Source organism: Mus musculus, chromosome 2 (assembly GCF_000001635.26).
Source record: "Mus musculus strain C57BL/6J chromosome 2, GRCm38.p6 C57BL/6J".
Taxonomy (NCBI): domain Eukaryota; kingdom Metazoa; phylum Chordata; class Mammalia; order Rodentia; family Muridae; genus Mus; species Mus musculus.
In genome coordinates this window covers 27,272,085-27,286,026 of record NC_000068.7, presented here as the reverse complement: position 1 = coordinate 27,286,026, position 13,942 = coordinate 27,272,085, and the positions used below count along the sequence as shown (strand labels likewise).

At 51.3% G+C, this 13,942-nt stretch overlaps 1 protein-coding gene across 6 annotated transcripts in view; it reads left to right on the top strand.

Annotated features, from left to right (window-relative positions):
* The window catches only part of Vav2 (vav 2 oncogene), a 165,505-nt gene that overhangs the window by 141,582 nt on the left and 9,981 nt on the right, over nucleotides 1-13,942 (top strand). For 3 of the 6 annotated variants that reach the window (NR_133905.1, XM_006497856.2, XM_006497854.2), the window contains 10 exons: nucleotides 262-394; nucleotides 1,174-1,188; nucleotides 2,609-2,718; nucleotides 3,637-3,738; nucleotides 4,038-4,126; nucleotides 6,820-6,836; nucleotides 7,409-7,430; nucleotides 8,684-8,811; nucleotides 10,953-11,027; nucleotides 12,287-12,339. Coding sequence is in view for 5 of the 6 variants with exons in the window: in XM_006497856.2 (XP_006497919.1) it covers nucleotides 262-394; nucleotides 1,174-1,188; nucleotides 2,609-2,718; nucleotides 3,637-3,738; nucleotides 4,038-4,126; nucleotides 6,820-6,836; nucleotides 7,409-7,430; nucleotides 8,684-8,811; nucleotides 10,953-11,027; nucleotides 12,287-12,339 (744 nt within the window). In the remaining variant the exon portion in view is untranslated. The remainder of the gene's footprint in view (nucleotides 1-261; nucleotides 395-1,173; nucleotides 1,189-2,608; nucleotides 2,719-3,636; nucleotides 3,739-4,037; nucleotides 4,127-6,819; nucleotides 6,837-7,408; nucleotides 7,431-8,683; nucleotides 8,812-10,952; nucleotides 11,028-12,286; nucleotides 12,340-13,942) is intronic. The other 3 variants (NM_009500.2, XM_006497858.3, XM_030249470.1) reach the window with 1 other exon arrangement.

Sequence of the window (13,942 nt, the reverse complement as noted above, 5' to 3'; positions counted from 1 at the left end):
GACAGAGGGCCGAGGATCTTCTGCATGAAGGTGGCATTCAGGACGACTTTATGGGAGCAGTGGCTTCCTGACCGAGAGTCATTGTGCCATGTGGACCTGACAGAAAGGAGGGTCTCACCTTGGAGAGAGGGCAGCCTGTACAAGCCTTGGCCCTCTTGGTTTAACACACTGGCTGTGGTCTCAGGGACAGGAGTCAGGCAGGGATATAGGCTCTTCACACAGAGCATGGCTGTCCTGACACTGGGTGCCCTATGTGGCCAGGTACCTGTTCCTATTTGACAAGGTGGTCATCGTGTGCAAGAGGAAGGGCTACAGCTATGAGCTGAAGGAGGTCATTGAGCTGCTCTTCCACAAGATGACCGATGACCCGATGCACAACAAGGACATCAAGAAGGTGGGTCTGGGTCTGGAGAGGGGCCAGGTGCAGGGTCCTAACCCCAGGGCCAGCACATCAGGTGTCCCCTGCTGGCCTCCCTTTGTCATTATGACTGGCTGGTAGTTCCCATGGTGGGTCATAGGCATCCTTAAGACTCTAGCTTCCTAGAAGCAGAAGGGAGGTCATGCTTAGGGTACCAGTAAGAGCCTCGTTCCCAGCCTTGACTTTTTAGTCTCAGTGGACCTGACTAGTTCTTCATTGTCTGTTGTAACAGCTCCATTCTTGCTCTGTCTCTTTTGCTGGGGGCTGGCTTGTGGTTTGTCAGGCTCTGAAAGCCAGTGGACTAGGACTGCTGGAAAAGGGGCTGTGGGTTCTAGGGGGTAGGGCTGTAGCTGTAGGGGGTGGGGCTGTAGGGGTGGGGCTATGGGTACTGAGGCTATGGCTGTGGCTGTGAGGGGGTGGGAAACACAGTCTTGCTTCTGAGTACACCACCTTGTGTGTGTGTGTGGCCCTATGCTGGGTTGGGAACAAGAGCCAGTGGCTAAAGGCTCTGACCTTCTGTAAGTCCCCATATAGGACCAAACACAAGCTCTTCCTAACCCTGGTGTCTGAAGCAGGAGACAGTGACCAAGGCTAATTTCCAAGCTCCAAGACTTCTTATGAAGCCTTGGGAGACCACCTAGAGTGTTTGATGTGTTCTTACCGTCCTGGGCTCTCAGCCTGCCCAGGCTGCAATGTGGCCTGGCCAAGCCTCTTAATGACCTGTCTCCCTTTCCTTCCCTCTTCATGCTTCCTAGTCTCATGGGAAGATGGTAAGCCCCTGGTGCTCTCCCCCTGCCCCAGTGCTGCCCCGAGCTGCCCTTTCCAGACTTGTGGGTCTGGGAAGATCAGGCTCGTGGCCCTCCTCCTCCTCCTTCCTCTACATCTCAGTCAAGAAAGTGACACATATTTGTGGCAAAAGACTCTCGATTTGTAGGTGTGACCTGGAAGCCAGCCTGCTCTCCTTCCTGGGAGGTAAAGATCAGAGGTCACTGAGCAATGGCAGGCGAGGCTTCGTGATCTCTGCCCTGCAAATCCGTCCTCCTCACTCCCTCCTTCCTCTTCCCCATGTTCCTCTCTCTATCTCTCTCTCCCTCCCTCATCCCTCCACTTCTAACAGACTAAGCTACACTTTACCTGGCATCATTCGGAAGCCCTTTTCTCAAGCCTGTATATTTGGCAGGCCAGTAGGTCAGGCCTGGCTGCTGGGTTGCTCAGTTTGGTCAGACTCTCAACCATCTGACCCCAGCCTTTGTTTTTCCTGTTGTTTTAAACTCAGGAATTGTTTTTTAACCCAGGAAGTGAAAGTGAGTGGGCGGGGCTATGGGCTGCTCTTGGGCTGGTTCCTGGGTACCACTCCTGAGGAGTCTCAGGGACAGCAAGGATTTGGGTTGAAGTGCCCCGCGAAGGGGTGGAAAAAGAGTAGGAAGGATATCCTGATAAAGGGTGGGCCCTGAGCTTGGGCTGCCACATCTATGCACATACACACATAGTAGGCTTCCTACATACATAAAAGTGCACACAGCAGGGTCCCTGCATACCTACTCACATGCATGGGCACAGTAGGACACATAATGCACACACAACAGTATGCACACACACATGCATGCATATGAGCCCAACAGGATCTCTGCTTGCATACATGCATATATGCATGTGCACACAGTACTACCTATGTACCTGTACACATGGGTCCATGTGCAGAGCATGATCTACAGGTCAGCGCATGTCCACGCATGATGTCCACACATGTGAAAGGAACTGTGGACATCCAGACACAGGCTTGGGTGCACACACACAGACAGCTCTATGTCCAGGAACAGAAACAAGTACCCATGCACATGTGCACATTTAGACACAGTACAGACACACATCTTACACAGGAAAGCGTACATATACTTTAACACATGTTCCTAAACAACTTCACATATGAGAGCACCCTGGCCTGCTCAGGCAAGAACACAGTACACCCACAATCTCTAATGTGGGAGGACACACATATGGGCACACAGCTAGGCAAGAGTGTATATGTCTGTACACAAGAGTGTGTCACACAAGACGTAGGCACACACATCCACATGCAGTGTTAGTGAACTTGTGTGCACCTGATAGCATCCAAAACCATGCCAACTGCCAACTGCTCCTGTCTCCTACAAAGCCATGCCAGCTTCCAGCATGCCTCTGTCCCCACAGTGGTCCTATGGCTTCTACCTGATTCACCTCCAAGGAAAGCAAGGCTTTCAGTTCTTCTGCAAGACGGAAGACATGAAGCGGAAGTGGATGGAGCAGTTCGAGATGGCCATGTGAGTTTTGGGCAGGCCTGTTGGCTCCGGCTTCCTGACCTTCTCAGGGTCGTGGTGGGAGGTGGTTTTGACAGAGGCATCCGGTGTCCTGCTAGATGGGCAGAACCTCAGACTTGACAGCTAGGTTGTGACTTGGCTTGGAAGTCTAGGAAGTGCCCCATGTTGTTGAGGGGGCACCCCAACACATAGAGCAGAGGGGCTAAGGGGGTGGGAGTGGTGTGTGCCACTGGCTCTAGAGGCCCTATGGGTTTGGGGATTTCTGGGGAACATACCACTCCTTGAGACTTTCCACGTGGTGAGATTTAGGTACAAAGGACAAACCTTATGTGCACGACAGTTCCTCAGCATTCGGACCTATGGCAGGGGGCAGTGTGTAAGAACAAGTAACACCTGAGAACTAGTCACTAGATGGTTGTCCGATGGGTTTTAATGAATGGCCAATCTTTACACTTGCACAGGGGCCTATGTACAGTCCAAGTCACTGGAAAGCAAGCACTGTGTTGGTGACAGTTGACTTGATACCAGCTGGCCACTGAGTGACCACTGATTCATGTATAGTGTCAGAGGGTGAGCCATGTCCTGGCTCACAACAAGCTGCTCAGTTCTGAGGTTTTCCATGTAATGTTATCAGTCTACAATGGATTATAGGTAAACTATAGACCAGGAGGGACAACTGCCTTCACCTGCTAAGCTTGACACTCCTGGGCCATTTAATAACCTCTGCAGGGTGCTCACCCCGCGGGCACTCAGGCCTGAGCCCCTCCCTAACCCTCAGTCTTGCCCCCTGCCCATCTTAGGGAGAGCCAGGCTGGAGCGCAGATTCCTGGTGTGTGTAGCCAGGCTCCTCATGCAGTTGTCGCTGTATTTGTGGGCTTAGGGAGTGCCTGGCCATGGATCACCAGTTTTCTCCTCCACCAGGTCAAACATCAAGCCAGATAAGGCCAATGCCAACCATCATAGCTTCCAGATGTACACATTCGACAAGACTACCAACTGCAAAGCCTGCAAGATGTTTCTCAGGTAGGTGTCTTCTGTCTGTCCAACCCTGGGCTCCAGAATCCACTGTGTAGCTGCCCTGTGACACCGTGGCACCTGACCACCCCACCTTGGTGCCATGTAATGTCTCAAAGAACCAGGATGATAACTACGGGGGTCAGCAGCCATGGCTATTGGAGGGTCGGGTCCCCTGCTGGGGACCATGGAGTGAGGGGCCAGGCCAGGGTGGTCAGATGCTCCGGGATGGACTGTCAGCCATCGTGATGACTGGCTGAGCATGCAGGGAGCTGTGCCCCACCTCACCCCAACCCTCCCACACACAGGGGTACCTTCTACCAGGGATACCTGTGTACCAGATGTGGCGTCGGGGCACACAAGGAATGCCTGGAGGTGATCCCCCCCTGCAAGATGAGTGAGTACTCGGCAGTGTGTGGAGATGGGCCCCGCTGCTGCTCCTCATCGTGAGGACCACTTGTTCATGTCTGCCTTTTAATCCAAGGGACACACCTGAGAGGCACTGAGGCCAAGGGAAGGGATGATCAAAAGCTATAGCTGTAACTCCTCACCAAAGTTCTTGTGACTTTTCCGTCCGTCTCCTCCATCTCTGCCCCACACCCACACCCTGGTCCCAGGGTGTTCTCAGCAGGAATGCAGGCTTCTGTCATAAGTGGCCCCGCTCCTGGCTCTGGCACTATGTGCTTGTTCTCATGTCATTTTTCAGATGAGGTGGCTTGAGGCCGAGCCTCGCTGGTGCCAGGCACAGGAACTCGACCGCGGAGGCTAGGAGTGTGTGATTTGGGAATGCGTTTGGAGTTTTGTAAATGGTGTTCCATCTCATAGTGACTAGTGCTCGCCAAAAGCCGATGACAGTTCTGAGAGGTGTCAGGGCCTCACAGCTCTGTATAAGTAGTAGATCCTGCTGAGTGCCAGGATCCATTCTCTGTGCTTCAAATGGGAGGTCCCTGTCCTTGCCACCACTGGGGACATACTGCACTAACACAGGAACCACCAACCAGAGGCCAGCTCACTCTGAGTCCCCGGGGCTGAGCTGTGACAGAATTTCTTCTAGCAGGACAGCTTTGTATCAGCCCTCTGTGCAGTATGGATCAGTCCTCCCGTGCTTGACAGAGTCCTGGGATCATTATCTGGCTATTGAGCATACACCCTGTCACCTTGGTCTCTCTGGTCCAGATCAGCCCCAGAAATTGGGTCTTGACAGTAGCTTTGATTTGGTCAATGTCGCCCTCTTGTGGCCATGAGCCCCTCATGCACGGCAACTGCCATAGTTGCTTCCTACTTTTTTCGATTCTAAAAGTTAACAAACTTAGTTATTAATATAGAATTAAAAGAATTAAGGCAGAAAGTAAACAAAAGGATATAGGATTGGGCATGGTGGCACACACCTTTAATTCCAGCACTCAGAAGGCAGAGGCACACACAACTCGTGGTTGAAGCCAACCAAGGCTATAAAGCAAGACTCTGTCTCAACAGAGGAGAAGCAGTGTGGTCAATGAGCTTGTTTAGACATAAAAGCATGGTGGGTGAGTGTGTGTAACTTAGTAGGCAGAGTACCTTCAGGAGGTGGAGGCAGGAGGATCGGGGTCAAAAACATCCTTGGTTATAGAGTGAGCTTGAGGCCAGCCTAGGCTCTGTGAGACGCTGTCTCAGGATGCACAAACAAAGCCACAGAAGTAACTGAAGACAATGTTTAGGCATATTTTAGGTTTTCTTTTTGTTCTTTTTCTTTCTTTTTAGAAAATACATTTTCAGAGTTACTCCCTCCTCTTTTTTTTTTTTTTTTTTCCTTTTCTTTATTCGAGACAGGGTTTCTCTGTGTAGCCCTGGCTGTCCTGGAACTCACTTTGTAGATCAGGCTGGCCTCGAACTCAGAAATCCGCCTGCCTCTGCCTCCCGAGTGCTGGGATTAAAGGCGTGCGCCACCACACCCGGCCTTCCCTCTGCCCCTATCTTAATGATTAAGATACTTATTACCTGTAGAAGAAGTTTGAAATGTAGAGAAGGAAAAGAAGGTGGAGGGACGAGTCAGAGTTCCTTTAGGCACCAACAGGCACGTTGGGCATTTCCTTCTTATATCAGTGGGGTCATTGATCATTACAGTGGTCATTACAACCCCTGGCTGGCTCTAGACATCGTCCCAGTGTCTAGACACACACACACACACACACACACACACACACACACACACACACACACACATGCTAGGATGTAACCCATGGCTCCATCGGTCCTCTGGTAGGGAATGCTGTTGCTCTCCAAGCTATGTTCCCTCTGATCTGCTCTAAGGCTAAGCGTTGGTTAGTTTTCCCCTGTGAACTGCAGCAATACCACAACTAAAGTAGATGGACTGTGTGGCCCCCATGGGAGCCCAGATGCCCCTAGGGAGATACCAGCCCCTCCTGAGAGCCTTTCCATGGAGAGTCCTTCTCTGGGCAGAGCAAAAGCTGTGTTGCCATCCTGTGGAACATTGCTACCCACCATCATGTGTGAAAGAGTTTGTAAAAAACTCAGATGTTCCCAGAGCAGTCTTCAGCCACAATAGTTGGGGTTATTGAGATCCCCCAGTCATACACTGTAGCTGTAATGACCCTTGTTTTGACCCATGCTGAGGAGGAAGGACCACCTACCAATGACTGGGGTATGTCTTCCCTCCCACATGATAGCTGAGTGACTAGTGTCCTTGGGTGTGTGGGACTGTCTTAGAGGATGATAGCAAAGGGGACCTGTACATCCACCTCTGTATCGCCTACCTGTGGCAGGTATCACCAACAAGGTATGGAAATTGTCCTGTGAGCCCCAGGCACCATCAGGTGACTCTGGCAGTTGTCACCATTCAGAGTTGGCCTGTGTAGAGAAGCCCAGGCTTTCTCATGTACGACTTCCGGTCTGCGAGCTCCCCATGGCTCCTTAGAGCCGGAAGTCAGAATATGCTGTCAAGGTAACTTTCATAGGTACGAGGCTGGGTCTATATGTGTCTATGATCAGCCTCTGAAGGTCAGCCAGCCCTCCAGTCGGGGGAATGCATACTGTGAAGGCCATCTCTCTGTCAAGGCTTCTACTTTGACCCCTGATCTGCTTCCTTTACAGGTTCACCTGCAGATGTGGTGAGTGCTCCCAGCTCTTCCTATTGCTTAGGACTCTGGCAGCTTAGAAACATAGGAAACGTAGGACTCTGTGCAAGCTCCCCTGGTGGCTCAGTAGCTGGCGTGTGTCTTAGCAGCTCACCCACTCTATCTCCCTAGTGCTCTCCAACTGCAGCTGCACCTCCGTGGTACAGCATGCCCATGGGCATGTAATCACTGAAGTCATTACAGGACGTAAGCCATGTCTCCTGAAAGCTGTTGATCCAGCCCTGTTATCCAGCCTTGAATGGATGCTCACTGAGCCCCACAAGGGCATGGAGATGCCGCTGCCATACAGCACTTAGTCGTGCCGACCAAGGCGTGTCCAGAACAGAGGCTGGGAGATGGTCAGGGAGGCGTCCTTGGGGAGGTGGGAATTGGGGTTGTAGAGTGGGGTTGAGGAGCCCAGGGTTGGGTATGACAGATGTTAGGAGAGGGAAATAGCGTTGCAGTTATCTACTGGAGGCATGGCCTGACACTCATGTCATAGGGCGGTACTGATGTGGGGCCCAGAAGTGCAACACCTTCCCTAACATCTGTCCTTGTTCTCACAGGATGCTCCTGGAGCAGGACCAGGTGAGTATGTCGGACTCAGCCACGTCTGCAGTCTGTATCCTCCCAGCAAGCTGGGTCTGCGCCTCTTTGGCTGCCTCCCAAGGTTGATTTAGAGCCCACTTTCAGAGAACCAAGTGCTTTCCATCCACAGTTCGTAGAGGTGCCGAGCTAAGCACCAAGCCTGAATGATCAAGAAGCCCAGGGGTTACTGCCATTCTTCTGTGCCCCTGGATGCTGCCCAGGCTGTTTAAACATTCTGGATGAAACCTGAGCTTCCTCAGAGGAAACTCAACCCCCACCCAGATGCTACCACTGTTGGGCTATAGTGACCTGGACCAGGCCTGGCAAGACAGTTCCATGATCTTTTGGAACATTTGGGGTGAGACTGGGGCCAGGTAACCCCATCTGAGGATAGCCTCAGATTCTTGGGTGTTGCATGAAGACACCATCCCACGCTAGCGCCGGCTACTCCCTGGCCCCGGCCATCTCACCACCTCCATGGCTAGCCCCATGCAGCGATGCTGCGGATTGTAACCCGGTAAAATCAAAACTCTCGAGGCTTGTGATTTATCAGTCAGATTTATATGAGTAAATTCTCAACCCACAAAATGCCCACACGATGAACTCACAACTTAATTGATATAAATACAAGCTACTCACCTAGATGGGGCAAACGCACCCTACTTATTATTTAACTATCTAAGAAATCCCCAGTACTTATGGCTCCCAGGACTGTGTGGTTCTGGCTCCTCTTCCTCTCCTATAGGTTCCATCTTATCTCCCCCTCCCCTTCCCTTCTTCTCTCCCTCTGCACTCTCTGTACTTAGCTCTAAAATTCTCAGCCCGCCTTCCTCATCTTGTGCCTGCCCTCACCTACATGTAGACAACAATCCACACTTGGGTGCTCAGCCTATCTCTCTCCTGCAGTCCCAGGCCCCGCTTCTCAACCGTTCTGTGGTACCTCATCTCTAACACGGGGCAGTGGGGGACAGGGCTCCCTAGCTCTACACTGTAGATCTAGCTCAGTGGTGTCTGGGAGAGACATAAAATTCCATGTAACAATAAGTAGCTGTCACTGGACTATGCTGGCATCTATCTCAACTTAGTAGATGTAGGAGCCCTATGGGAAGGATACAGAAGGGGTGATGCAATCTTGTGTGTATGCGTTGGGCAACAGTTTCATGAAGGGTTCCCCAGACCAGGAAGGGTTAATGATGGAGGGGAGCTGTCAGCAAGGACAAAGTCACTAAGTGAGCCATTTTCTTCTACCTTAGGTCCCAAGATGGTTGCTGTGCAGAATTACCATGGTAACCCAGCCCCTCCTGGGAAGCCTGTGTTGACCTTCCAGACAGGAGACGTGATAGAACTGCTCCGGGGTGACCCCGATTCTCCTTGGTGGGAAGTGAGTCCTGGGTCCTGGAGGTGGGGTACAGCCTTGCTCCTTCCCCTGTGCACCCCCCATGGCCAAAGCAGGGAGGTTAGGGGTGATGCCATAGAGTGATAGGAGAGGCTGCTTATCATGGCCTCTGCCACCTCCATTCTAAACATGAATTCTGCAATGTCTTCACAGAGGTGATTGTCACTCAGGTGGGATGCAGCATCCTTCCACTGAGACTCTTGTTTGCCCTGACTTTCCTGCCTTGGTGGACCCCATAGGCCTCACCAGACTCCGTCCCAGCATGCCCTGCCCTGTCCTCAGTGCCCCCATTGTGGTCAGCAACAGCTCACAGTGTTAGGGACTGGCCCCAGGGCCCTGACTAGTGGGAGGAAGACAAATACAGGCCCCGTCATGTTCTTGTGGAATACTTTACAGATGGGAGCTGGAGCTTATTAAACCTTTAGTACCCTCTCTGTTGAGTCCCAGCCCCTAAGGAACCCCAAAAATACATGGCTAGCTTGAAGTACAGAGTTAGGATAAAGGTTGGTGATATTTGTAGTGTCTTTTCTCTCAAAGACACCATCAGTAATTGAGTCCAGACTACTGAGCTAGACACATAACACAAGAGCCGAAGGATACAGAGGGATGCTATGCATCCTGGGTGTCATAAAGGTACTGAAGGATGGATGCTCTGCATCCCGAGTGTCATAAAGATACTGAGGGATGGATGCTCTGCATCCCAGTGTCACAGAGGTACTGAGGGATGGATGCTCTGCATCCCAGTGTCATAAAGGTACTGAAGGATGGATGCTCTGCATCCCTGTTGTCATAGAGATACTGAGGGATGGATGCTCTGCATCCCAGTGTCACAGAGGTACTGAGGGATGGATGCTCTGCATCCCAGTGTCACAGAGGTACTGAGGGATGGATGCTCTGCATCTCAGTGTCATAAAGGTACTGAGGGATGGATGATCTGCATCTCAGTGTCATAAAGGTACTGAGGGATGGATGCTCTGCATCTCAGTGTCATAAAGGTACTGAGGGATGGATGCTCTGCATCCCTGTTTTCACAGAGATACTGAGGGATGGATGCTCTGCATCTCAGTGTCATAAAGGTACTGAGGGATGGATGCTCTGCATCCCGGGTGTCATAGAGATACTGAGGGATGGATGCTCTGCATTCCAGTGTCATAAAGGTACTGAGGGATGGATGCTCTGCATCCCAGTGTCACAGAGGTACTGAGGGATGGATGCTCTGCATCTCAGTGTCATAAAGGTACTGAGGGATGGATGCTCTGCATCTCAGTGTCATAAAGGTACTGAGGGATGGATGCTCTGCATCCCAGTGTCATAAAGGTACTGAGGGATGGATGCTCTGCATCCCAGTGTCATAAAGGTACTGAGGGATGGATGCCCTGCATCCCGGGTGTCACAGAGGTACTGAGGGATGGATGCTCTGCATCCCTGTTTTCACAGAGGTACTGAGGGATGGATGCTCTGCATCCCAGTGTCATAAAGGTACTGAGGGATGGATGCTCTGCATCCTGGGTTGTTACAGTTTTATACTGTTGCTGTGATGGAACACACTGACAGAAAGCAACCCAGCGTGAGGAGGGTTTCTTTGCTCACAGGTCCAGGTTACAGGCCATCCTTGCAGGGAAGTCAGGCAGGTACTTGAGGCAGCCAGTCATGTCACATCCACAGTCAAAAGCAGAGGGGATGGTTGCATGCTTAGTGCCCAGTTCACCTTCCTCACTCCCACACAGAGCAGAAATCAAACCCAGGGAGTTGTTCTGCTGACCTGGGCTGGGTCTTCTCGTCTCAGTTAAGGCCCAGAGGCAGGGCAGCCTGCTGTACACAGTCTCTCAGTGTGACTCTCTTCTCAGATGATTCCAGGTTGTGTTATACTGACAAACCATCGCACCGGGTCTTCATCTTCCTTACCACCTCTCTGGTGTCACCTGTTTCTTAGGTAGACTTGCAGAGACACTTGGCTGTTTTCTTGAGCCTTGGCATTACTTATCTGTAAAGTGGGGATGCCTTCGTCTCTCCTCCAAGTGGTGGAGAGGTCAACTAAGGTCCCAGCAGAAAGGTGACACTCATGTCAGGCCTGGGATTTGTCAGCTGCAGGCACCCTCATGGCTCCTCATCGCTTATTCCTCTAGGGGCGGCTGGTTCAAACCAGGAAGTCAGGGTATTTTCCCAGCTCATCTGTGAAGCCCTGCCCAGTGGATGGAAGGGTGAGTCCTTTCCCCAATGCTTCTAGATCACAGGATCCAAGATACAGAGAGCTAGGGCCAGCATGTCAGGTTGTCCTTGCTAGATGGCCATATGAGCTGCATCTGGGGCAGAGCCTAGGGGTGGACAGAGGTGCAATGTCTATTGGAGGTTTGGGAGCTGAGGATGTCTCAGTCAGTGTTCTATTGCTGTGAAGAGGCACCATGACCAAAGAAGCTTATGCATTTAATTGGGGCTTGCTTATAGTTTCAGAGGGTTCGTCAGTTATCACCATAATGGAGCATGGTGGGAGCAAGCAACATGCATGGCTCTAGAGCAGTGACTGAGAGCTACGTCCTGATCTGAAGGCAGCAGACAGAAACACGGCATGATGTGATCTCTTTGAAACTCCAACAAGGCCACACCCCCCTAATCCTTCTAATCCTTTCAAACAGATTCATTCCCTGGTGACTAAGCATTCAAATCTATGAGCCTGTGGGCTCCATTCTTATTTGAACCACCACAGTGGGCATCGTCCACTCAGTGGAAGCTAATGTAGAACCACTGCCCTTCGCTGTCATCCTTTCAGGCGGTCAGAGCCCAGGGAGGAGGACACTTCCCAGACATAAGGTCTGCAAACTGGAAATTGCCTTGTTTGGAATGAAGGCTAGGTGGCATCTTCCCTCTGAGTCTGTCTTGGCTCTGGGGTCAAAGGCCGCCCAGGGTTGTCCCAGAGTAAGCTTGATTCCTGTTCTCCCAAGGACAGCTAAAAGTAAAAGTTGACTTCTCCCTGAAAGTGATGGAACAAAGAGCTGTCTCTACTCACCCAACTGCTCATATACTGCTTGAAGGAACATTTTAAATGCTCAGAGCTCTCTGGACAGACCTGAGGAACCCATAGCAGAGGAGAATGGGGTGGGGCAGGGCAGGGCAGGGGCGGCTGCGTTGTGCTTCCTGAGTGTGGCTACCTCATGCCCACTATTGGGTATTTCCTGTGGCCTCCAGCCTTTCCCTCTCAGGGACTGTTTGTTCCTGTTGGTGGCTCCTCATTCATTCATACCTTCAATGAAAACCAGGCATTCACTCTGTCAACCCTCCTGCACATCAGCTCAGAGGAAGTCCTGGTAGTGCCTCCAGGGATGTTACAGTTCAGGGGTGCTGGGCTAAGTCCACATGACGTTCTGGCCCATATAGATGGCTGGTCCCAGGATTGGGCCTCTCAGAGCTCCTCTCTCTCTCATGCCCCCTGGGGACATTAATATAACCTGTGTTCTCTTCCCAGCCGCCTACTGGCCGCCCACCATCCCGGGAGATCGATTACACTGCCTACCCGTGGTAAGTGGATTGTGGGCTGCAGTATTGGGCATTCGGTGGCCCCTATGTCATAGGGTATGGCCCTCTAAGCCTATGAGTGGGCCTGGGACGGGGCGGAATTGAGCCCCACCTAGGCTATTTCTCTGTCTCTAAAACAGATCAGCAGGCTCTAATATGTGTGGTAATGAGCCCTTTTCTATGCAGACTTCATTGAGCTTCATGGAAGCTGTAGAATGTGATGTGTTTAGGGTCTGGGTTATAGTCATGCCTTTGGTGAGAAGAGGCAGTGTGTTACATGGAAAGATGAAGGTGGTGTTTTGGGTATAGTCACAGATCATGAGTCTGTCCCACATGGGCCCAGTGCCTACAAAAACTTGTCCTCAAAGCCACTTAGCCCCACATGGGCAGCATACATACCTCTAAACCAGGTGGGCTCATTTCCCAGTTCAGGCCAGTATCCCCAGCCTCACAAGTGGCGTTTGCAGGTTCCCAAGTCCTTGCCCCGTCCTAGTACCTCAGTGTCTGTCCCTTGCATCTCTCTAGGCTTTACTGGGCCTGCTGCATACATGCCTATCCTGACTGTCTCTGACCTGCAGGTAGTGCATGGTTGCTGACAGAAATTAAGTGGTTCTCACTTGATGGAGTGTTTGTTTCTTGTCATTTCTCTGTGGCAAACACCTGACCAAGCAGTGTAAAGACGGAAGGATTTCTCCTGGTTCACAGTTCTGGGTACAGTGCATCTCGGGTTGTATGAGGTAGCTCTTTACAGTGCACACCAGTCAGGAAGCAGAGAGAGAGACAGAGAGACAGAGAGAGAGAGAGAGACAGAGACAGAGACAGAGACAGAGACAGAGACACAGAGACAGAGACAGAGACAGAGATTGATTATTATTTTTTCCTTTGGTAACTCCAGACCTGTATATAGTGAATTTTAGTCACTGTACCCCTGTGACTGTCCATGTGACTCCATCTCCCCAACTTCTCGCCAGCTGGTTTCCTTCTTAGTTTTATATCTTTTTTGTGTGTGACCACTGAGTTTAGTTGGGTTTGCCTGTAGATCATTGGAGGTGGGGGGCTGGGGGGCAGTTGTGTTTGTTTGTTTGTTTGTTTAACTAGAGTATGGGCAACTTACCAGTGGCTACCACTAAAGTGACCACCCCCACCCCAGCCAGCAGGAGATTTAATATATTAGCCCTAGATCTACCCTAACTGTGCGCACTGAAGACTAAGCTCATGGTGTCATGCCAGGAATGTGGGGGTTGCTTTGCTGAGGGGACCAGCCCCCACCTCATTGCCCATTTATTTACTTATTTGCTTATGTACGTACATATGTGTGTATGTGGTGGGAAAGGCCCTTTTTGCTCAGTTCTCATTCAACACAGGTGCTGGCCTCCTCCAGAGTGTCTCTCCCAAAATGCCCCCTTGTTACGTCTTCTCGAGTAGTGCAGAGAATCTAGAAGATGGGGTCTGGTAGAAGTTTGTGATTTGTGATCTGAATAGTCTCTCCACCTGGCTATGGCGCGCTCTTATCTCTCCCCTGTGACGTCTTTACCAGATACCTTTGTATGCTTGACTTGAGGTTCTGGTCCCCACATTGTGCCCTGTGTATCAGGACATGGCCACA